General features: G+C 44.6%; 1 protein-coding gene across 3 annotated transcripts; it reads right to left on the bottom strand.

The window, feature by feature from the left end:
* Positions 1 to 5,278: 5,278 nt before the first annotated feature.
* fhl3b (four and a half LIM domains 3b) lies at positions 5,279 to 21,957 on the bottom strand. 3 transcript variants are annotated; one of them, XM_034544426.1, is made up of 6 exons: positions 21,695 to 21,844; positions 11,282 to 11,449; positions 9,148 to 9,322; positions 7,850 to 8,019; positions 6,894 to 7,080; positions 5,279 to 5,982 (listed from the first exon to the last, which is right to left on the bottom strand). In XM_034544426.1, exons 2-6 carry the CDS (start codon positions 11,435 to 11,437, stop codon positions 5,831 to 5,833), a joined length of 840 nt encoding a protein of 279 aa, XP_034400317.1. In that variant the 5' UTR covers positions 11,438 to 11,449; positions 21,695 to 21,844; the 3' UTR covers positions 5,279 to 5,830. The 3 variants fall into 3 exon arrangements, with proteins under 3 accessions (XP_034400317.1, XP_034400318.1, XP_034400319.1); XM_034544427.1 differs by having other exon boundaries at positions 5,282 to 5,982; positions 11,282 to 11,446; positions 21,695 to 21,957; XM_034544428.1 differs by lacking the exon at positions 21,695 to 21,844 and adding an exon at positions 21,105 to 21,135 and having other exon boundaries at positions 5,304 to 5,982; positions 11,282 to 11,446.
* Positions 21,958 to 22,738: the final 781 nt, after the last annotated feature.

Below are 22,738 nucleotides of genomic sequence, written 5' to 3' on the forward strand. Positions count from 1 at the left end.
TGTGTGGGGTGGGGGGTGGCACAGTTATTAGTACAGGCACAAATCCTCAAGGACTTTTTAGATACCCTGACCTGAGGTAGAACAAAACATGAACGTGATCCTCATTTTGATGATTGTCATAACAAAAGTATTTTATACAGCAGATCACAGCAAAAGGTGATGAGATTGATCCATGTATTGACTCTCGAGATGATGTAATGTGTCTAATAGATTTAATTTAGTTCAAATTTGCGAAAGAAGAGCTCTAATATCTTCCCTACAACTCGGAACAGAATGAATATTAAACTCATTAACTCTAAAACCAGAAGCTATCGAGGCTTTTAAAAGAAGCTTATCGTTAATATAGGAAGGTATGTTGGCACAGCTCATGCCATCACATTGATTAGGAAACATAGTACAAAAACAATAAAGCTTTCCTTTGTACAATTGGCACGAGTCGCGAGTGTGCACGGAGGCACTAAAAAAGACAACGAGTTTAACCCATAGGCTGTATAAGTGTCACAGGCAAAAAAGCCGTAAACCAACCTCCATCATGCTTGGGAGGGATTGTAAATGTCTGTAAACTCATATTTCATATTCATGGGCTACTTCTTGCATTTGTACGAGCCCTGTCCAGAAACAAGTGAAGTAGTACATGCGTTGTAAAGAAACGAAAGGTTGAATATCCTGTCAACAATTTGATTTAGCTGGCAAAAGCAGATTTATTTTATGACCTGTTTTTAAAGCCTTCTTTGTATAAGGCTATAATGAATGCCGATCTCCTGATCGCATGTTTGTTTACTGAATATTGGCCGATAACTTCACACTTTGATGGTTAAACATGCACGCCAAACGGCCCGTTACGCCACGAGTGCTCATCCACAGGACGCTTTGATTTCTTCTGACGCTAAAAGTGGGAAAAGAATAACATGCATTAAGTGACATGAAACACCATGTTCCTCCTCACGGTCATCTTTATGTTTCAGGCCTCGTATCATTTGGGGTGAATTTGACTGCTGGGTAATTTGTTTATTCGCCCCAAACCGCCAAAAGACATTAGCTGTACGCTAGCTGTACGCTAGCTGTACGCTAGCTGTACGCTAGCTGTACGCAAGCTAGCAGCGGACACAGAGGACCATGTGTTTGAGAGGCCTCTCCTTTTACGTTTTGTCCTCCGGACTTCTGGATGAAGCAGAGCGAAGGACACGGGCAGCCTGCTGAGATAAGGACACAATAAATAGTAAAAAATACAACAAAAACGTTCATGAAAGTGTTGAGCAGCGACGCACAGTTGTGCACTGTTTTTCTGTTAGCTGATCTGGAGGCAGTGTTCTTCACCAACCAACAACAACAGCAAATATGTGACAACCTAATACTCACTGTGTCAACTCATATATTTCATTTGAGAAACATTTGTTGGACATGAGTTGTATTCAATCTTTGTTAGGGACAACATGCTGATCAGGATGTCCGTGTCTATCAATCAGTGTCAACATGGGAGTGTGTGTGTGTTTGGTTGTCCAGCTTCGGTCTTTGGGTTGCAATATTTATCCAACATAGTGCATATTCCATACACGCATTATTATCTCTACGTCCATTGTAATAAAATGTTGGTAATTGTGGTATCGGAGCTCCATCACTTAACTCTGTGGGAACAAAATAGCCTTGGAATCACTTATGCTAAACGCTAGCATACACATACAAGCCTTGCATGGAAACTCAAATGTTCACAAATGTCTTGAAGCGTTTGTAAAGTATTTTGTTGCCAAACAAATCCCTTGAGGCTCTCTTACTTCGCTTCACTGCAATCAGGACAAAAGGCAGCGCGCTAGCGATTAGCATAACTACAGCTAATTGAAAGGGCAACAGCTATCGTAAACCTTTATTTAAAAACAGTAAATTCCGGCAAAATGTTTGAGTAACGTAGATTTTTCTGAAAAGGTGTCTTATTTCCTCCGCCTTCACATCCTCTTCCTTTTCTTCTTCTTCGGGGTGCATTTCCGCCACCACCTGGACTGGAGTGTGGAACAACAGATCATGCAGGAAAATAAACTTGACCTATTCTCCAATGCGGGATGATAATTTCTTCCCTTTGTTTCCAGCCTGCTGTCTCTCCAGCGGCAACATGTCTTTGTATATTATAGATGTTTCACTATCATCCCAATTACTCCTGTCATGGTGAATATTTAACTTTATAATATCAGTTCCATACCCGGATGGACATTGGTGTGACAAATATTTTTACTGATCCGGTGAATTAAATACCTGATGGATAGTAACAATATTGTAATATTGAATGTCATATGTGTACAGATTGTAAAGCCCTCTGAGGCAAATTTGTAATTTGTGATATTGGGCTATACAAAATAAACTGAATTGAATAATAGAGCAGTCCAGCTGCCGTCTCCAAGGTCAAGAATTAAATGTCTGTCTTTTTTCCAGAAACGTTACTATATTAAAAAGGGAGTGAACATTGATATTTAAAATGACACATGCCATGGTAAAAGAGGGTGTTATGATGTTGCAATGTCCTTTGTGAGGACAACAGCTTTGAAATAAATAAAAAGGAGCAACCAGGTGAAAAAAAATATGATAATACACATCCATCCAACCATCCAGACGAATAGTACGTCTCTCAGAAAAAGAGAATATATTGAGTTCCTGTTGATGTCATAAGGACTTCAGGAAACACTGTAGAAGCTGCAGGGCCTTCTTTCTTCTGTGGTCAGTCAGTCACAGTAATGTCATCTAATTACTTTAACAGCCAGCAGCGGGATCCAGCTGCGTCTGAGTCCCTGGCCACTGAGCGGGATGATGTGAAATCTTTAATATTCACTGAGGAGCTTCGACCCCATCCTTCCTCCTCCTGCTCCTCCTGGGACCAAACAAGACTTGTTCGCCGACATCCCCGCAAACAAGGTCAGACATATTTCAGGAAGAGTCATGGGAAAAGCTCAAACAAATAACAGCACCACATGGCGCTTTTATTTTTCATCTGGAGTTGATCTCGGGAGTAGGGTTTTAACGAGGCATGAAGAACATGCATGTTGCACCAGGTCAACACTTTTACACATAAAATATGATCAAAAGCAGGAAATAACAGAAGAGAGTTTCATATCTTGACGTCTACGTCTCACAGTTTATGAGGCAGTGCCGGGCAGCATGTACTCACATTAGCACCTGTCAGGGACAGATATTTCAATCTTTTTCATATACTTTTCCTACTAAAATAATAGAAGTGTTACTAATTACTAGCTTTGTCTGGTGCTGTGGGACTTTCTGGACTTTCTGGACTGTTATCAAGGTCAAAAATGAACTTTCTTTGTTAAAACTGTCTAATTAAAACATTTTCAGGGCACTGTTAAGTCAAGAAAAAGCATATAAAGGGTATTTCAATTACATTACATTACATTACATGTCATTTAGCTGACGCTTTTATCCAAAGCGACTTACAATAAGTGCATTAAACCATGAGTCCAAACTCAGAACAACAAGAATCAAGCAAGTACAATTTCTTCAATAACGTTAAACTACAGAGTACTATCCGTAAGTGCCATTTAAGTGCTACTAAAGTGCTAAACAACAAAGTGCTATCGGTAAGGGACATTTAAGTGCTACTAGAGTGCTACTACGGCTCTACCCTCCCTATTCAAGGTATAGTCGAAAAAGATGTGTTTTTAGTTTGCGACGGAAGATGTAGAGACTTTCTGCTGTCCTGATGTCAATGGGGAGCTCGTTCCACCAATGAGGAGCCAGCACAGCAAACAGTCGTGATTTTGTTGAGTGTTTAGCTCGAAGTGAAGGAGCTACAAGCCGATTGGCAGAAGCCGAGCGAAGTGAACGAGCTGGGGTGTGAGGTTAGACCATGTCCTGGATGTGAGGTTAGACCATGTCCTGGATGTGAGGTTAGACCATGTCCTGGGTGTGAGGTTAGACCATGTCCTGGATGTGAGGTTAGACCATGTCCTAGATGTGAGGTTAGACCATGTCCTGGATGTGAGGTTAGACCATGTCCTCGATGTGAGGTTAGACCATGTCCTGGGTGTGAGGTTAGACCATGTCCTGGATGTGAGGTTAGACCATGTCCTGGGTGTGAGGTTAGACCATGTCCTGGATGTGAGGTTAGACCATGTCCTGGATGTGAGGTTTGACCATGTCCTCGATGTGAGGTTAGACCATGTCCTGGATGTGAGGTTAGACCATGTCCTGGGTGTGAGGTTAGACCATGTCCTGGATGTGAGGTTAGACCATGTTCTGGATGTGAGGTTTGACCATGTCCTCGATGTGAGGTTAGACCATGTCCTGGATGTGAGGTTAGACCATGTCCTGGATGTGAGGTTAAATCATGTCCTGGATGTGAGGTTAGACCATGTCCTGGGTGTGAGGTTAGACCATGTCCTGGATGTGAGGTTAGACCATGTCCTGGGTGTGAGGTTTGACCATGTCCTGGATGTGAGGTTAGACCATGTCCTGGATGTGAGGTTAGACCATGTCCTGGGTGTGAGGTTAGACCATGTCCTGGATGTGAGGTTAGACCATGTCCTGGATGTAGACCGGACCCGATCTGTTCGCAGCACGGTACGCAAGTACCAATGTTTTGAAGCGGATGCGGGCGGCCACCGGTAACCAGTGAAGGTCGCGGAGGAGCGGAGTAGTCTGGGTAAATTTCGGGAGGTTGAAGACCAGTCGAGCAGCTGCATTCTGGATGAGCTGTAGAGGTCGAATGGCATTAGCAGGTAGACCTGCCAATTAGCACCAAGACCATAGAAACAAACTAATATTATGTGAAAATGTGTCCTGTTCAACCAGTGTGTTCTAACCCCCCCCCCCCCCCCCCCCACCCCCTCCCCCCCACCTTAAGGACATGGAGACTTGCCTGGCACAGCCTCCATATAAACACAATCAGAGCAGATCAGCGCAGAGGTTCTGAACTGTAAATATTTACGTAGATTATGTGAGTAATATAAGGGAAAGTCTGCATGGGACTACCCACAGAAAAACATCGTTGGGAAACCGGGTAAGGGTATTTCAAAGGAACCGTCTCCCTGGTTGTTTGTTTTATAGACATTGTGAAAAAAGTTTAAGATAATATTTTTTTTGTCATGAAGGAATATTTAGGTTTCATACTCCTCACAAGAGAAATGAAGACTTTTTGCGTGGCTTGATCATGTGTGCGTCAGTAAATGCTTTTGAGCATTTTCTTTATGCCTTTTCTGAGTGTATCGTAGCATAAATGTGTGTAACTGAATGAAATGTAGTGTGCATGTCCATGTTCATATAGACAAATACTCCACTGATTCATCCATTTATACACTACCCTTTATTTAGTTACATTTATTATTATTGTATGTACGCCAGGAAAGACAGTTTTAAGCTCAAAAGAAAAGAAAATATACATTACATTCTCGCCAAATGAGTTTACATACAGGGAGTAGTGGAAGAAGAAGAAGGGCAGCAATATATAACTTGGAATATTCTTTAAAAAGTAGAAATATGTTTGCCAAGCGTTGGTCATAACATTCAAATTTTGGTTCATTAAAAAAAGGTGTTTAATTTAAAGCTTAAGATACTTTATATGGGTTGTTTATTTTATTTAGTCTGTGGTGTGCAAAACGTAAAAAATATTGAAAAACAAAGTCATACACATACATCACAGGATGTTTCTGCAGAATTGTTACAAACATTTCAATGTGCTAAAGGCCGATGAGAGTTTTGGGTTGTAAATACTGAGCTTTGCATCAGCTTTACACTGTTTGTGAATTAGTGATATCGCGGTGTTCGGGTACAAAGCCGGGCTTTAGACACATGTTCTTTTCTTTGTTTCATATTTGCTGCAGGTGCTCGTGGCGCTTCAGTCATCGTTGTTGCAGTCTGTGCACAGAATCTGGTCGCGGTCGGGGAAGAAGCCGGAGCCCACCAGCGACACGGAGCACCGGGAACACTTAAAGCACGGCTGGTGCCACTGCTTGTCCCCGAAGGACACGTACTTCCCATCTCCGAACCCTGCGGGAAGCAAACACAAACACGTGAGCGACGGATGATTGACCAGGGGAGGGAAATCTAATGAGAGCCTCGCAATGAGTTTCAAGATAACAGCGGCTACTGCCAGTCAGCAGTCGGCAGTAACAACAAGTTGTGTCAACCTGCTGGTATTCCAGTTCAAAGGCTGCATTAAAGTTCTCATCTCACCCTGGCATGTCACGCGTCTTTGCCACTACGGGAACCAGGTGCGATAGAGAGGATCGTGGATCTTGCTTATTGTTCCCGCATTGTTGACTTGTCTTTTCTTTACAAAGAGACTCACACACATTGTGCACATATCATTTGGGTGTCTGGAGAGGAACCGACTCACAGGAAGAACACCCAGTCGTGCAGTTTGTGGGCCGCCAGCATCAGGAAAACGAGACGATGCCGGTAAAAACTGGTTCAGTCACAGGTTTATTTTTCGTGAAGCCTTTAAAGCCTCTACGGAGCTTCGTAGTGAGTTTCAGCTCATTGTTGAGCGACGTGACCTTGTGACCTTTACAGCCTTCATTGCCTCATTTGGTTTTAGCCACAGCAGGCAGCTGTTTTCGGGGGGTAAGCTCTCAAAAACCATCGTACGCAATTCTCCTGTCTCAGCACCAAACAGTTAGCGAATAGCTGGTGAACACGTGGAGCATTCAGCAGCTAAATATTCAGATATGTCATACATGAAAAAAATGCAGATCCCAAGGTAAGTCACGCTCTAAAACCTGACTCACCTTACTGCCTACACCTGTTTGTCGAAGATAATTGTTTTGACATTCGATTGACAGTGCATAGTTGAGACAGGCCGGGGGAGGATGCCAAGCAACCGCAGACCGAATTGAACCAGGGACACAGTGCGGTAAACCAACAGGCAACAGGAGCGCCGTCCTCCGCTCTCCACTGACCTGTGATGGCCGTATTGCAGCCGGCACACTTCTTGGCGTACAGGCTGCTGAAGCACTTGACGCAGTACGGACTCTCCCCCTGCGAGGTGAAGGGCTGGCCGGCCAGCGGAGCCTTGCAGCCCGTGCACAGGAAGCAGTCTTTGTGCCACACCTCGTCCTTGTAGGTCACGCCTCCTTTAGTCAGAGCCTGCAGAACAACGAACGCAAACTCCATCAGTAAAATGTGACAATTTAAACTCCTTTTAGTGATGAACCGGCGGCCTTTTGGTACAACTTCTTAGATCTCACTGCTCATGCTTACTGCTCGGTTCTTTTTGTACGTTTTATCACATTTATCCTGCAATCTGGATGTTTACAACATGTTCACTTTTATCAACTCAGAATAAGTTCAAATAAAATGGTCATTTTAAAATAAAACCACACACGGCCAGTATTCCCTGACATATTATGGTGTGGACTGCCGGCTAAAATATTGTAAAAGAGCTCACGTGCCCTTTTCCTCCTACATTCAAGTTATTTATATACACCTTTATGATCAATTTATGTTTTTCTGTACTTTTCCACTGCATCAAATTGACCAGTCCTTTCACATTTCTTTATCTTATTTAGAATTGTTTTTCTTTCTTACGGTTTACTGTTTATGCTGTCAGTATTTGAACAATAAGACCAAAATAAGCTATGGATGATGACTTTGAACCACTTGTGGATTCAGTGCTGAAAGGATCAGTGGACTATTCAATTAGTAAATCGACATGATTGAAGCAAAAACCCTAAACAGCCTCTGGTTCTGGTTGCTGCTTTTCTGTGATTTACAGCGTTTAAAATGCAATATCTATATCTTTATCCATATCTTGTAGTGTTGGACTGACAAACAAGATATTCGAAGACGTCTCCAGGCCGTAGCGAGGGATGGATTTCATCGACTAAATGACGATTTGTAAATGTCCCCTTTTCACCTTTTTGCAGTGGCTGCACTGAGGAGCCACCCTGCCCTCGTAGCACGGCACACAGTAATAGTTGTTGTTGTCGGGGATGAAGGCCTCGGCACCTATCGGCTTCTCGCAGCCGTGGCACACAAAACAGTCCTCGTGCCACGTGGAGCCGCCGTACTCCAGCATCTTTGATCCTGAAGAAGAAGAAGAAGAAGGAGGAGGGGGAGGGGGAGGGGGAGGAGGAGGAGGAGGAGGAGGAGAAGAAGAAGAAGAAGAAGGAGGAGGAGGAGGAGAAGAAGAAGAAGAAGAAGAAGAAGAAAAAAAAGAAGAAGAAGAAGAAGAAGGAGGAGGAGGAGGAGGAGGAGGAGGAGAAGAAGAAGAAGAAGGAGGAGGAGGAGGAGGAGAAGAAGAAGAAGAAGAAGAAGAAGAAGAAGAAGAAGAAGAAGAAGAAGAAGAAGAAGAAGAAGAAGAAGAAGAGGAGGAGGAGAAGAGGAAGAAGAAGAAGAAGAAAGGGGGCACAGATGAGGATGTAATCCCAGTCAGTCTGCGATCGCTTGTTGACGTCTTCCCTCACATTTGCAAACGTGTGTGTCACTCGTGGGGCATTCATTCCTCTGATCGGTGCCGTAACCACGAGCTGGAATGAAACCTGAATCACACACTCGAGACGACCAAAAGTGATGATTCAGTGTGACGGCTGAACCGGTTCTTGCAGCGCCCGCCTGCTGCGTACAATTACTTCAGCTCGCCTTGCATCAAACACATTTGACGAGCTGCGACAACGCTGGCATCCGAACACTGCTTTGTTGTATTAATTTCACAGTCTTAACCATTTCACATGTTTTCGTTGCTGAGAACACACATGCTTCACTGCGAAGAAGAGAAATAGTTAGGGAGCCGGTCACGCCTCCGAGCTCCTTTAATCATCGGCCCTGTTTTATGACATTGGGGGGCCCTGAACTGAGCTTTTTGAACTTGAACTCGGCCGTGCTTTTAAAGGCATTCCAGGCCGAGCAAGGAACTGAAGAAAATGACTGCTGAGTTATGAGATCCCACACTACCCACAAGCCCCGGGTCATTTTCAGTCATCCGACTCCAGCCGCTGCACCCGTGTCGTCACAGATGCCAGAGCTTTAAAAAAAAAAGAAGCCTTCTGGGAGATGTTTTTTCAGCGGAGCAGGGAAACAATCATGCTGTCACATCGAAGCTTTTCACGCTCCCGGAACACAAAAGCTCACGAGCCATATTTGTCCCCGCGGAGACAGGGTGGGAACCTCCGGACTAGGAGGTTCGCCACCGCAGGCGCTTTGGCCGTCACTCACCTGGCATCACCGTCTTGTCGCAGGACACACATTTGGAGGAGTACTCGCTGCAGTAGCAGTCGCTGCACACCAGCGCGTCCTCCTGGCTGGTGAAGGGCTCGTCCGCCAGAGAGCGGTCGCAGCGGAAGCAGCGGAAACAGTGCGAGTGGTAATGTCTGTTCTCGTAGAAGAGCTCCTGGAAGAGGAAGAGGAGGAGGAGGAGGAGGAGGAGGAGGAGGAGGAGGAGGAGGATGTCAGGGACATTACTCTGATCATGCACAATGCAATCATGGGGCCTCCCTTTATGTTGGAACCTGCCAAATCCTGTGCAGTGTGGCCTTTGACCTTTTGAATCCTGGCCTGATTGCCTCAACTAAGGTATTGTTGTCCACCTGGATGTCACCAGACGACGATCAGAAGGCTGATGAACTCTTTGTCCTTCGAACAAAGACATGCGAGATACCGACTGAGAGGAGCAACCAGAGGGGGACGACCAAGCCAACGTATAAAGGGGGAGGACACCCTCTCACCCTCACCCATTTAAACATTTACGAATATTTTAAAGTGAGACTATGTAGCTTTCGAAAGAAAGAAATAACACAACTGTAAAATACACAAGTCGTAAAATACATCCAATCAAATATACTATGAGGTTTTGCGGCTCCTGGTCTGCCAGTATATGGTGGGTAATGTCCCACATACGTCGTGCTGCATGGAAACTCATCACGTGTGTTAATCCACACCAGAAAATTGTCTTATGATGATAAGACAAATATGGAAGAGCGCCAGTTTAATCCTTAAACAAACATTCAATCCCTTTACCCTAAACTGTAAGTTCATAAAAAACACTTGATATGTTATTGTTCCTCACAAGGAGATTCTCTATGCGCTGCTCCCCCATCCGCTCGGAGGTCACGGTCGACCGCAGGACTCGGTTCCCTGTATTTTGGATGTTTACCGACATGGCCGCCTCAGTCAACCCTAAAGTTTCCTACTTTCCACGACATCCCGCTGTCTTCCAAACAGTGGGGTTGAGCATGAGCAACGTTTTTTTTTTTAACTTAAAAAATCAGAAAAAAAAACCCTTTGTGACTCTTTTTCTTCCAACAGCTGCTTGTGTTCCAGTTCATCTGCAGTTCAATCGAGCTCTGTGATCAATGGCCTCATTGAACGGTGGGTGAAAAACGTATTTTTGAGGCGTGGAGTTTCACAGTCAAAGAAAACTACCAAGAAGGAAGAGAGATCACTGATGTTATACGTTCTGTGCAGGGGAGGGACGGCCAAAGCAAGCAGGAGCGCAATGTACTGCAGTCCCTTCACAGGGAGTCCATAATTCACAGGACACTGGCGGCCTCATGGCATCTGTGGGTGTTTGCTTCAGGACAGTCTTTTCCATTTCCACTGACTAAGGGTTTTAGCAATTTAAAGGGGATTACAGACAATTTGGGCTTCTGGGAGGAGAGTTTTCCAGGAACGCCAGCTGGTTTGTAAAAGTAGTTAGAAGGTTGATCATCATGCAGTCAGACAGGTACAACTTAAGCAGCGGAAGAAGTACTCCACATTCAAAGTGTTATCATTTAAATGTACTTAAAGTATCAACAAGAAAAGGAGTCCCTGCAGAGGCCGTACCGTCATTATATACTTAAATATAATTTGATTATTATTATTAGTGATGCATTGTCATCGAGCAGCATTTTAGGGTTGTAGTCGGTTCCATATGCTCTTGAGTAGTTTTGTTTTATTTAAAGTAATACATTATATTGATGCTAGAGCTGAAACTATTACTCGATCCACAAAAAGTAATTGGCAACTATTTTGATAGTTTTCAATGAAACAATTTTCCAGTTTCAGTCGAGGATTTGTTGCTTTTCTCTGTTCAAAGCCATTAAAAAATGATTATCTTTGGGGGTTTGGACATTTGGAGACGTCACCTTGCACTCTGGGAAACTGTGCATGTTTCACTCTTATAGAGGTCCAATAGACCAAATGATCAATCAACTAATCAATAAAATAATAGTCAGGATTACTTTTTTCAAAAATATTTCCCTCTGAACTGCAGTGGAGCAGAAGAAGAAAATAGAAGCAAAAGAAGAGCAAATACTTCATGACTGTATTAAGTAGACGTACTTTGATCCCCCCCCCAAGGAGCGCTCACCTTGGCATTGTGGCCGATGATCTCTTTACATTCCTGGCAGGTGTGGGCGTGCAGCCGGTCGTAGCAGGGGATGCAGTGAGGGTTGTCCTCCACCTGGATGTATTTGCGTCCGCACAGGGACTCGCTGCAGTTTTTGCAGTCGAAGCGCTCACTCATGGTGTCTTTCTTCTGGCGGAGAGAGTTCACAGGCACAGTTTAGCTTTCGCTATCAGCAAGAAGACAGCGCAGGAAGGAGGCGTGAGATTAGTGAGACAGAACGAGAGCGAGCAGGAAGAAGGGAGGCAAACAGTTTCTGGATATACAGCTGGGAAATAAAGACCCTCAGCCATGTCAAAGACTGGGAGTAAAATAAACGTTTTAGAGCACGACAGAGAGCGCTTATAGACATTCAACCCTCAAGTTAGAAAAGATAATAGAACTAAAAACACAAAGGGTAGTGCAGGACATTACATCACAAATGAAAAGCAGTTGGACAATAAAAAAGGTGAATTTTGAGTCTTGAACATAGACATAAACAATTATGGATGTACTGGAGTTAATGAAGGACTTTTTTGATCAACGACGCTGAAGTGAAGCTATACGTTGAAATGTAAAAAGATTTATTTGGGGTTAATGAGATGTGCATGGTGATCAAATATGTGAATGAAGGCGTGGAGGACTGGAGCGGACCATCAAAGCATGTTCCACATTTGAAACACGTTTCCTGCAAGCATGAGAAAATGGAATGAACACTAACTCAGATTTGATTTATTGCCAATCAGGCCTGTAATGAAATAACCGCTTCTCCTGTTTCCTCATTACTCACTGATAATTGAAAGCTTATGAGGCTGCCTCCCCCTCTCCCTGGTTCTCAATGCCAAGGCCCCTGCAGCGGTTTGGTATTGAGAAAGAACAACTAAACAATATTAATTGAATTTCAACAGCGCTCTCCATTTCAAAGGCTTTTTAACTCTTTGTTTGGCCTGAGTTTAACGAACAATAGCACCCGTTTATCAAGTTACTCCTTTTAGCTCTTTGTCCACAGCTCTCAGTAACAACAGAACTAACGTGTGGATGTTTTTATTGCTGCACCTTAATTTTACTTTTGTCCAAACTAATTATTATGGTCTTGACACTGTGTTCCATGACGGCTGTGAACATTTCCATGGAGTGATTACCGGGGCTCGAGGTACCCACTAGACAATCTGAGGAAATGGGGTTGATTTTTTCTTTTCATCATATTGACCCTGAAAATAACAGCAACTGGGGGAGAGAGTTCAACTGTACGATTGAAGTAATTCACCACTTTCTTGAAGATTTGCTGGCCCGTCAGGAGTGTCGTTGAAGCCAGCGCGAAATGAGAAAGAGAAAACACGGAGCAATTTGAGGGTCAACAGATGTTGACGGGTTGAGTTTTGTTACATTTGTAAAGTTTGTCTACTATATTTCACGCTGATATATAGTCATTAATGCCATAATAGCTTTATTTAACCTAGACTTCTAAGTTTAAACCTGAATGTCTGGACAATCTTTCAACCTAAGTAGTTGGTCAAATGTCCTCACTTTATCTTGAGAAGTAGCCTCCTTATACTTAATTTAAATAAATGACTTTATTGGGAGCTCTCGGGGCAGAGGAAGGACAGGTGGAAATAAGATCATCCCATCATCTCATTGCTGGACACAGTGAGGCATTAGCTGGGTATGTGACCCCCGTGTTCTGCAGCAGCGAAAGGGAAATGAGCGAGGAAATGAAGTGTGGGAGGTTAAACTACCCTCATGTGGAACAGTTAAGTCAGGGCAGGCAAGGCTCACAAAAGATATATACAGTGTGGACTGAGATTATGGATAAGGAGAGGTCTCTTTGGGTATATGTTCATGCTCAGGATCACGGCGTCTGGAACATTTACAAAGGCAGCCACTTAAATATTTCACTTGGAGACAGTAATTGTTTATAATTGTCTCCCCCCCTATTTTGGTCACGGAGGGGCTTTCACATGTTTTTATAGTGACAGAAAATGGGAGGTGGGTTCAACAAAGTGCAGCCGACGAAACCGTGCAGCTTTGAAATCTCCCTGAGGGATCGAGGAATGAGTTGAGACTCCTCCCCCCCCCCCCCCCCCCACACACACACACACACACTCAGAGGACAGCACTGGCTCGGCCTAAACGATGAGAGGACCCAGCGGCTCGGCGCAAACTAATGAAGGCCTCTTGTTTTCTCAGAAACATGTCTTTTTTTGGTGTTTTTTTTGTGGTTTTGTTGTGAAGCTGGTTAGAATTAAAAGGACATCATGACGACGGTTTCCCGCTCCACACGTTCACATTTGCAGGTGGTCGGTAACCTCCAACTATTTCTTTTTTTAAAAAAGGTTCTGGCGAAGCAGTCATCGAGAAAGAGCAGTTTACATTCCTCGCGTTCGACGACTGCCATCACACATTTTGTTTCTGCGAACCGATGATGCAGCAATCTCAGATAAACATTAAAAGGATAAACACAGTCTGCTCCAGAGCCGTGTCCTAAAAGCCGATGCAAGAAGCAGACGGTCCCTCTCCAGCCGCCGCTCGCTCCGAGGCCTTTTCTCCCAATGCCGATGTTCGCACACCACAGAGGACATCCCTCACGCTGCCTGCTTCCTCTTGCAGGGCATCGAGCTGGGTCAACAAAACAGAGAGGACATCACATCCTCTGTCTGTTTTCTGTCAGATTGCTGTCTGGATGGGGGTGGGGTGGGGGGGGGTGGGGGTGGGTGGGTGGGGGGGTGGGGGGGGGGGGGGGGGGTTGGGGAATCAGACCAACTTCCCTCCTGAAATGTGTGAAGGGGTTCGGCTTTCTATTCTCGTCCATGCATGTCGAACGATGAATGCATGTGACAAAACAATGGTGTTCCTTTTCTCCTTTCCGGACATAGTCTTCCCAGTTTGGAGCTCGATGTCGCTCTTCCTGAGCCACAACATCTGCGAACACATTCTGTGGTCTCCAGCTGTTGTCTGTCATCAAATTCTCCTTTTGGGCGTCCAACGGGGAATCTGTGTGGGACTCGAGCCAAAACACAAAGGCGTCTAATTAAAAATCCATCGATGTTGAGACCAATATATTTTATTGTTCCGATAGGGCAGTCCATTATAACTTTATAGTCATATGAAATAGGGAGGTGGGTGGGGGAGGGGGGGGGGGGGGGGGGGGGGGGGGGGGGGGGGGGGGATATGGTGCGACTCCTACTGTGCAAACAGTCGACTGAGAAACTGAGCGCTAAGCAGGGAGCAGCATTAGCTTAGCATAAAGAAGGAAAGCTCGTTGTGTTTTTTTGTTCTTTTTTTTAAAACTCTGTTGTCTCCTTAGTTTTTGCAATCGCACCGTATGCAAATAGGTTATCTCGCTTTTTAGGTCACAACTGACTGGCGTCTAAACATCTGTTATAAGAATGTGCCTCATCTCACGCCTCTCAACACTGTCTGACACTAACCGTCTGAACCACTGAGGAGGCGTTCACGTTACTCAACAGGTGTCCTCCTGGATCACGCCCAAGACTACTCGTCGCCCCCGTTCTCCTCATCCTCAAAGCGTGACATTAAACCAAACACTCATCCATCCTGTCTAAGTACTCTCTTTCTAGTCGGACGGCTGCTGAAACTATTTAAGCCCACAATTCACCTTGATGAGTGGACTTGTTGAATTCCTCTACCGATGCACCGACCCTCCCCGGTGAGAGATTTACAGGAGCCCTTCGCAGTCTTAGCCAAATGGCCCCTGTCTCCCGGGATCGGGGCCTCCTGCCTCATGTCCCTTCATGGCTCGCTGCTGTTGTTTTACACCTCGACAACCTGGACACTTTCTCATACGAGCGCAGCCAGAAGCTCTCTGCGGGCCATGGGAGCTGCCGCCGCCTGGTGTTACTGTTTATTTTAGACTTCATGTCTGAGGTTAGTCTGTGATGAAATACCTCTGTCACACGTAATAAAGTCCAGCGGAACAAAATGTGTAGGCACGTGTTAAATCTGTCAGACACACAAAATACTAATTCATGCATTATAAACCAGCTTCTGTGTCTTCTTCTTTCTTCTTTTTTTTCATGGGAGGGGAAGTTACATTCCCTGCACACGCCACCGTTCTGTCTGAGACTTTTTTCTTTGGGGGCTGTTTTCATATATTATTAATGTAACACCGACAATTAAAAGTTAAATAAATAAGCTAAATAAATCCAGCTAAATAAATCCAGCCTGAAATATCTCAACAACTACTGGATGGATTGTCGTGACATATTGTCAAGGCGTTCGTGGTCCCCATGTGATGTGTCCCAATTTATTTATTTAAATTTATTTAACCAGGAAAAGCCTCATTGAGAGTGTCCTGACCAAGACAGCAGTAGCATATTTAACAACGTTTCAGATATACAACATAAAACAGTGACAGACAATAAAAACTTTAGTAAAACCAAAACTAAGACTCAAGTCATCACATCCCAGTTCACACAGGTGCACATACCTGAAAAACATCTACAACCAGATGAACCTTCCTCCAACTCTTTCAATCTCTTTTTAAAACCACCTAAAGAGACCGGGCTCCCGTAGACCCAAATCAGTCTGCAGCAGATTCCAAACCGCAGGAGCAGCACACCTGAAAGCCCTTTTCCCCCATTTCCAGACGGACGTTAGGGACAGAGAGCAAGAGGAGGCCTTGCTCATGGGTCACAGAGCAAAGATGGTAGCTTCCAGCATTTTTCTGATGAATTAACGTACATAGATAAGATGGAAGTACGTTAAGAATTGCCTTGTAAATAAGGACATGCCAATGATTCAGTCTACGGATGGACAATGCAGTCCAACCAGCCCTAGCATACAGGGAGCAATGGTGAGTAAGAGCCTTAAGATTAGTTATGAACCTCAATGCTCCATGGTAGACCGTATCTAAGGAGTGAAGACATTGAGAAGATGCATGCATATATAAAACATCACCATAATCCATCACAGACATAAAAGAGAGTTTGGAGATCCTGTGACTGAGATGGAAATACCTCTCGACAGTTGGTTCACGCACACGTTTGCTTATTAGCATTAAACAGGGAGTAAAGCTGAGGTTCATGGGAGAGTGAGTTTTTATCACATTTCCATTACACATTGTGTATTCAGACCCTTTGCTGTGGCACTACAGCTTCAGTTACTTGACATATTTGTGATGGTTAACAAGTGAAGTCAGATAGAAACGATGTATAACTTCTTTTTTTGCTTATTCTCAATATCTCTGATTGGGAGGCTTACCACTCAGAGGCTTTTTATGTTTGTCTCGGTTGCTCGTAAACGATAAATACAGCCTTACAGGCTCTTAGTCTTGTTTTGTTTTTTATTGACAGCGGCACGATACTGCGTGGAACACGACCACAACAGAGGAGCCCTGCAGATCACGAGGCTATCATTTCGGGCTGAACGACGCACACAGATCGACGTGTTGGACCATTTTGTTGTCGCCGATTAAAGGTCTCATCAGGATGGATTGCTCCTCCTCGCCGTTTGTAAACGATGGCGGCGCTCCGGTGCTTGAACGTGAGAAATCGCTTCCTTATACGGTCAAACGAGTGACTCGGTTGTGAGGCTGTGCTTCGTTTTATATGATCACAACATTCATTCATCATCGTTGCACTGAACCATAACACGATCAGCATCCCTGGATATTAATGGCACACAAACCGTTATCCTTAAGCCTATAACATCAGGGAATAAAGCACCTCTGAAGAGAGAATACGTGTCTGGTATTATTTTATGAGTCTCCAGGAGGCTGCTTGTTTATCCAGTGAAACAATGTGGGCCGCAGCTGGAGTTTCTCCTGCGAGGCTGTCGACAGAACTGACAGATCAGTCAGTCAACAAGTAAACAAGTCACCACCACGCCAAGTCCTCATCACAGGGACCTGACACTTGAGGTCCTTGGGATGGGGGTTCGCCAGATGATTACTGAGGCACGAAACAGGAAAAACTATATGCTTGTGGGACTTTCTTTTTTATTACTGTACACTTTTGCTTCCTCTGACTTCTAAAATGCTTTATTTTATGGCTCTAAAATATATCATGATAATTCACTAGGGAAAGATGTACTTTGGGGAGACATTGAGGCCCCTATTTGAATTTCTTTGACGGAAAAACACCATCTGAAGTCAAAGATTTATTTTGAATCGGAAATCTTTTCTCAATTTAAGCAAAAACATGAAACATAAAAGTATTGAGTCCAATAGCAAATTTGGTTACTTGCTATTGAGCTTTCAGCCGCCACAGAGGAAGACTATGAGACGCGGCTAAAAGCTCTGGGACCAAGCCACAAAGTGGACTCGTAGGTCTTTTTTTTTGTCATACTCCTTTTTCAGAAGTCAAGATGAAACTTTCCCACTTATTATTCCGTATTTGTCAAATTGTTTGCATGTTGCAGCTGACAATTATCTGTCAATGATTAACTCAACGAGTGCCTGAATCGAACACTGTTTAGGTTTCATATAAGTATAACTAGAGTCACATTGGAGTCTTCTAGAAAAGGATTCAGATGGAAAGTACACGTCACTCGGGGGTTAGAATCAACAACATGAACCACACTGAGAGGCTACATGACAGCTGGGTCAGGCTTTACTTGGAGCTAAATGCTAACAAGCTCACCGTTAAAAAATGCTAACACGCTTACTGTGTTCGCCATCAATAATAAGCACAACACACAAAGAACCGCTGAGGGTGATGGGAATGTTGTTAGGTTTGCAGGTATTTGGTCATAAATCAAATGTAGCGGAGATATTTCAGTGGCGGACCGGCTGACGTTGCCGAGCGCGGCTAAAAATATATGTGAAACGTCCAAATGTTTACGCGAATGACGAAAGAAAGAAAGCAAGTAGCGGGGCAGATTAAACAGATTGCAAACAAGTGCGGTCATGAAGTCTCTTGTAATGAAGTACCTTTAGTTGAAGTCACTTTTGGCAGCGCAGCTGTTGCCTTTAGATTGTGTTTGCAGGCAAACGCTGACCCAAGCAAATAAACAGTCGGCCTGATCTTTTAAAATAAACTAAAAAAAAACACAAACACAAAATCGACAGCTATCATCCAAAACAAACACACGAGTAAACATATTTTCCCACCGGCTGCCAGCTGGCTCCGGACGGTTCAAGTCGTGGGTGTTGATGGTAACAGACGTTTGTTTTCCATGAAGCTGTGGCCTGCTGTGTCTGGTTCATGTTTGCTGCTATGGGTGTATTTGCTCCTCGGAAAAGGCACAGGGTTGCTTTCCAACCGTTACACCTGCAGGACGATTTGAGGGGTTTGAGCCACTGGAGATGTGAAAATACAAAAAAGGGACATTTATCTGCCAAACTGAGGTGGAAACTGTACTGCAGACACATCTCTGACTCATTGGCTGATCTGCTCTCTTGCCCAGAGTTATCGGAGAAGATTAACACATCTCTCGGAGACAACGGCCAGCAGCCAGGTAGCTTAGCTTAGTTTAGTTTAGCTTAGCTTAGCGTGGAGCCTGTTTCCAGGCTCCACGCTAAGCAGCACGAATCTCTGCCTGTCTGACCGACATCTCTCAGTGGATGTCCGCACACCACCTGAAAATTAACCCGGATAAGACTGAACTTCTCTTCCTTCCAGGAAAAGGCTCTCCCACCCACGACCTGACTATTAACTTCAACAACTCAGTGCTGGCTCCGACTCCGACTGCCAGGAACCTCGGTGTGACACTCGACAGTCAACTCTCCCTGACTGCCAACATTACCGCAATAACACGCTCCTGTAGGTACATGCTGTACAACATCAGGAGAATACGACCTCTTCTCACTCAGAAGGCCTGGTCCTGGTCCAGGCTCTGGTCATCTCACGGCTAGACTACTGTAACTCCCTCCTGGCAGGTCTACCTGCTAATGCCATTCGACCTCTACAGCTCATCCAGAATGCAGCTGCTCGACTGGTCTTTAACCTCCGAAATTTACCCACACTACTCCGCTCCTCCGCGACCTTCACTGGTTACCGGTGGCCGCCCGCATCCGCTTCAAAACATTGGTACTTGCGTACCGTGCTGAGAACAGATCGGGTCCGGTCTACATCCAGGACATGGTCTAACCTCACATCCAGGACATGGTCAAACCTCACACCCAGGACATGGTCTAACCTCACACCCAGGACATGGTCTAACCTCACACCCAGGACATGGTCTAACCTCACACCCAGGACATGGTCTAACCTCACACCCAGGACATGGTCTAACCTCACATCCAGGACATGGTCTAACCTCACACCCAAGACATGGTCTAACCTCACACCCAGGACATGGTCTAACCTCACACCCAGGACATGGTCTAACCTCACATCCAGGACATGGTCTAACCTCACATCCAGGACATGGTCTAACCTCACACCCCAGCTCGTTCACTTCGCTCGGCTTCTGCCAATCGGCTTGTAGCTCCTTCACTTCGAGCTAAACACTCAACAAAGTCACGACTGTTTGCTGTGCTGGCTCCTCATTGGTGGAACGAGCTCCCCATTGACATCAGGACAGCAGAAAGTCTCTACATCTTCCGTCGCAAACTAAAAACACATCTTTTTCGACTAAACCTTGAATAGGGAAGGTAGAGCCGTAGTAGCACTTAAATGTCCCTTACCGATAGCACTTTGTTGTTTAGCAATTTAGTAGCACTTAAATGGCACTTACAGATAGTACTCTGTAGTTTAACGTTATTGAAGAAATTGTACTTGCTTGATTCTTGTTGTTCTGAGTTTGGACTCATGGTTTAATGCACTTATTGTAAGTCGCTTTGGATAAAAGCGTCAGCTAAATGACATGTAATGTAATGAAATGTAATGAAACAGAGGGGAACAGCAACGAAATCCGCCGACCAAAAACTGAAATGTGAAAATTACAATTGAAGCGATGTGGGAAGTTCCTGACTGTTGTTTCCAGTCTTTATGCTAAGCTAAGCTAACTGACATGAGAGCGGTACCAAGGTTTTCGTCTCCCTCTCAGCAAGACAGCCAATCAACGTGTTCCCAACCATTCCTGTGCCGCAGTAATGTGAACTAATGGTGAGTGCACTGGCTCACGATGAAGCGCTCTGTTGGATTTGAATGACCGACAGTCGCTTTGACAATCCACACATCTCCCTTCAACTGCTTTATTTTGTGTCTGGCTCGTCTCCACTGATTGTCCATGAGCGGGCCCGACTTTCGCCCAACGCAAGAATCTCAGAGGAATGTGACTGTGGTCAAAACGTGGCAAAATCGTGTGGCTTAGACGAAGACGAAGAAAAAAGAAAACAAGCAATGCATTTTCTTTCTTTCGCCTTCTGTTTTAAACTAAAAAATTGAAAAGACAAAAGTCAAGAATTCTTTTCTGTTGGAAACAAAAAAATTAAAAAGACCCCCCCCCCCTGCCCCTTCCCTCCCAAACACATTCCCAGGCAACTAGAGCTGCATTGTTTCATAAGTGTATTAATTTCACCCAAATGGATTGGAACATGATGGTGGTATGTATGGGGATGGCGTGCGGTAATGGAAACTATGAGCAGTGCTGGAGCAGGAGGTGAGTGGGGGGAGGAGAAGAGGGGGGGGTTACTGAGTCTCCAGATGAAAATGTGTAATCTGAAGGAGACGTGACATCACTCTAACTCAATGAGACTGATCGTCGTGGTGACGTGCCTTAATAATGAATAAAAGCAACGACTGCATGACATATTGAGCTCTCGTCCAGATGTGGAGCCGTATTTTGTGCATCCAAGACAAACATTAAAGCAAGGGGCTGTTTCCTCAAAGGTCTCCTTGTTCTTCTTCTCATGACTCCAAAGAACGGGGGCCGCCTGCACTTATTCACAGTATCAGTTACTCACTTTGGACCCCACTCAGGCCCCAATAGCATCCACTGTTTCCTCACTCTGAAGAAAAGACTTCCTTTCTGGTCCATCCTGGATGGGGGGGGGGGGGGGGGGGGGGGGGGGCTATGTCATATTTTATAATGTCTTTATTAGTTATGAATCATTAACTAATACTAATACTGCTGAGATAAATTATCTATCAGTAACGATAGCATATTCCCGGTTGCCAGGTTGTGAAAAATCCCTTTTTTTTGTTGGTATTTGTCCTTTAACTTTGGTAAAGATGTAGTTACACATGTTGCTAATATTAATACACGCTCGCGAGAATCAGTTTCTTATTAGCAATCAAGTCTATAACCATTATTAACTCTTTCATATATTGATTATTTTAGTTTAGATTCCCTGCAGCACATTTCTACCTGACAAGATATTCTACACGTTTGACGCTTCATGAACGCATCTTTTTATTGTTGTTGTTGTTGTTGTTGTTGATGTTGTTGTTGCGCCAGGTGAGGACGTCCACGCCTCAGGCCCCACAGCTCCCTTTAACCGTCTCTACCCTCTCCCTGTTTCACCCCACCGAGCTGAACATATCTCCAACGTACCTCTCGTTGCGCACCGGCAGCCTCTGGAGATGCTCGGGAGTCTGCGCGTGGACCCGAGCTGCTCGTTCCGCTCGTGCCGCTCCGGACAATTATGACAGATAATGAAATCCTCCGCGAAAGTCCCGCGAGCTGCGAGCTGACGTGTTTCCAGTGACTGGAGCGTCTGGTGCGTAAATAACCCAACCAGACCGTTCCCCTAAACACCGCCCCTTTCTTCTCTCCACTCCCTCCCGTCTTTCCTTCACCTTGTGGGGAGTTCAAGCCGAAACAAGGTACACGGTAGGTGTGTTCCTTCCTCTTTTTTTGGGGGGGGGGGGGGGGGGGGGGGGGGGGGGGGGGGGGGGACTCCAGCTGCTGATGTAAAAAAACTTTTTTTGTGTACCTCTCTAAATGGAAAATCCTTATAATAATGTAATTGAATGTGTTCTACAGCGAATATCACAGTAAAGATCATGTGGTATATAATGTAATAGTTGTAACCAAGACATTATGACGTGTTTATTAATGTCTTTATTGGCCCTTTACACACATCACATCATATAGTGTGTGTGCAAGTGTATATGTGTAATACATTATTTACTGACTGTTTATAGATGTTATAAACATGATCAAACTGAAGTGTGACACATAATGATGATGTAATAAATGAATACATAAATACTCCCAGTTTGTGTATAGTCTTAAAAAATGTACAACTACAATATTATGTGTAAAAGTTATAAATTGTATTAGTTGCGTACTGCATCTGCAGGCTGAACAGGGGGCTTTAAATACATATTTTAACAGATGGATTTTCTTGCTGCACGAGCAGCCATCACAACCAGAGGAGGATGCTGAGCACGCAGCTTTAATGCTCTCCACACTTTCTGGATCGTCTTTCACTCTCAAGTCTTCTCGGCGACATGAACTTTTTCTGCGGTGAGGAGCAAAACTGCAGAACCCCGGAAAAATAAATAAATACAACAACAACAAAAAGTACGATGTAATTTTCTCTCTCATTGGGCTCTATTTTCCACAGCGGTGAGCGGGAGGTCTGGGGACGAT

The sequence above is a fragment of the Cyclopterus lumpus genome, chromosome 11 (genome assembly GCF_009769545.1).
Source record: "Cyclopterus lumpus isolate fCycLum1 chromosome 11, fCycLum1.pri, whole genome shotgun sequence".
Taxonomy (NCBI): domain Eukaryota; kingdom Metazoa; phylum Chordata; class Actinopteri; order Perciformes; family Cyclopteridae; genus Cyclopterus; species Cyclopterus lumpus.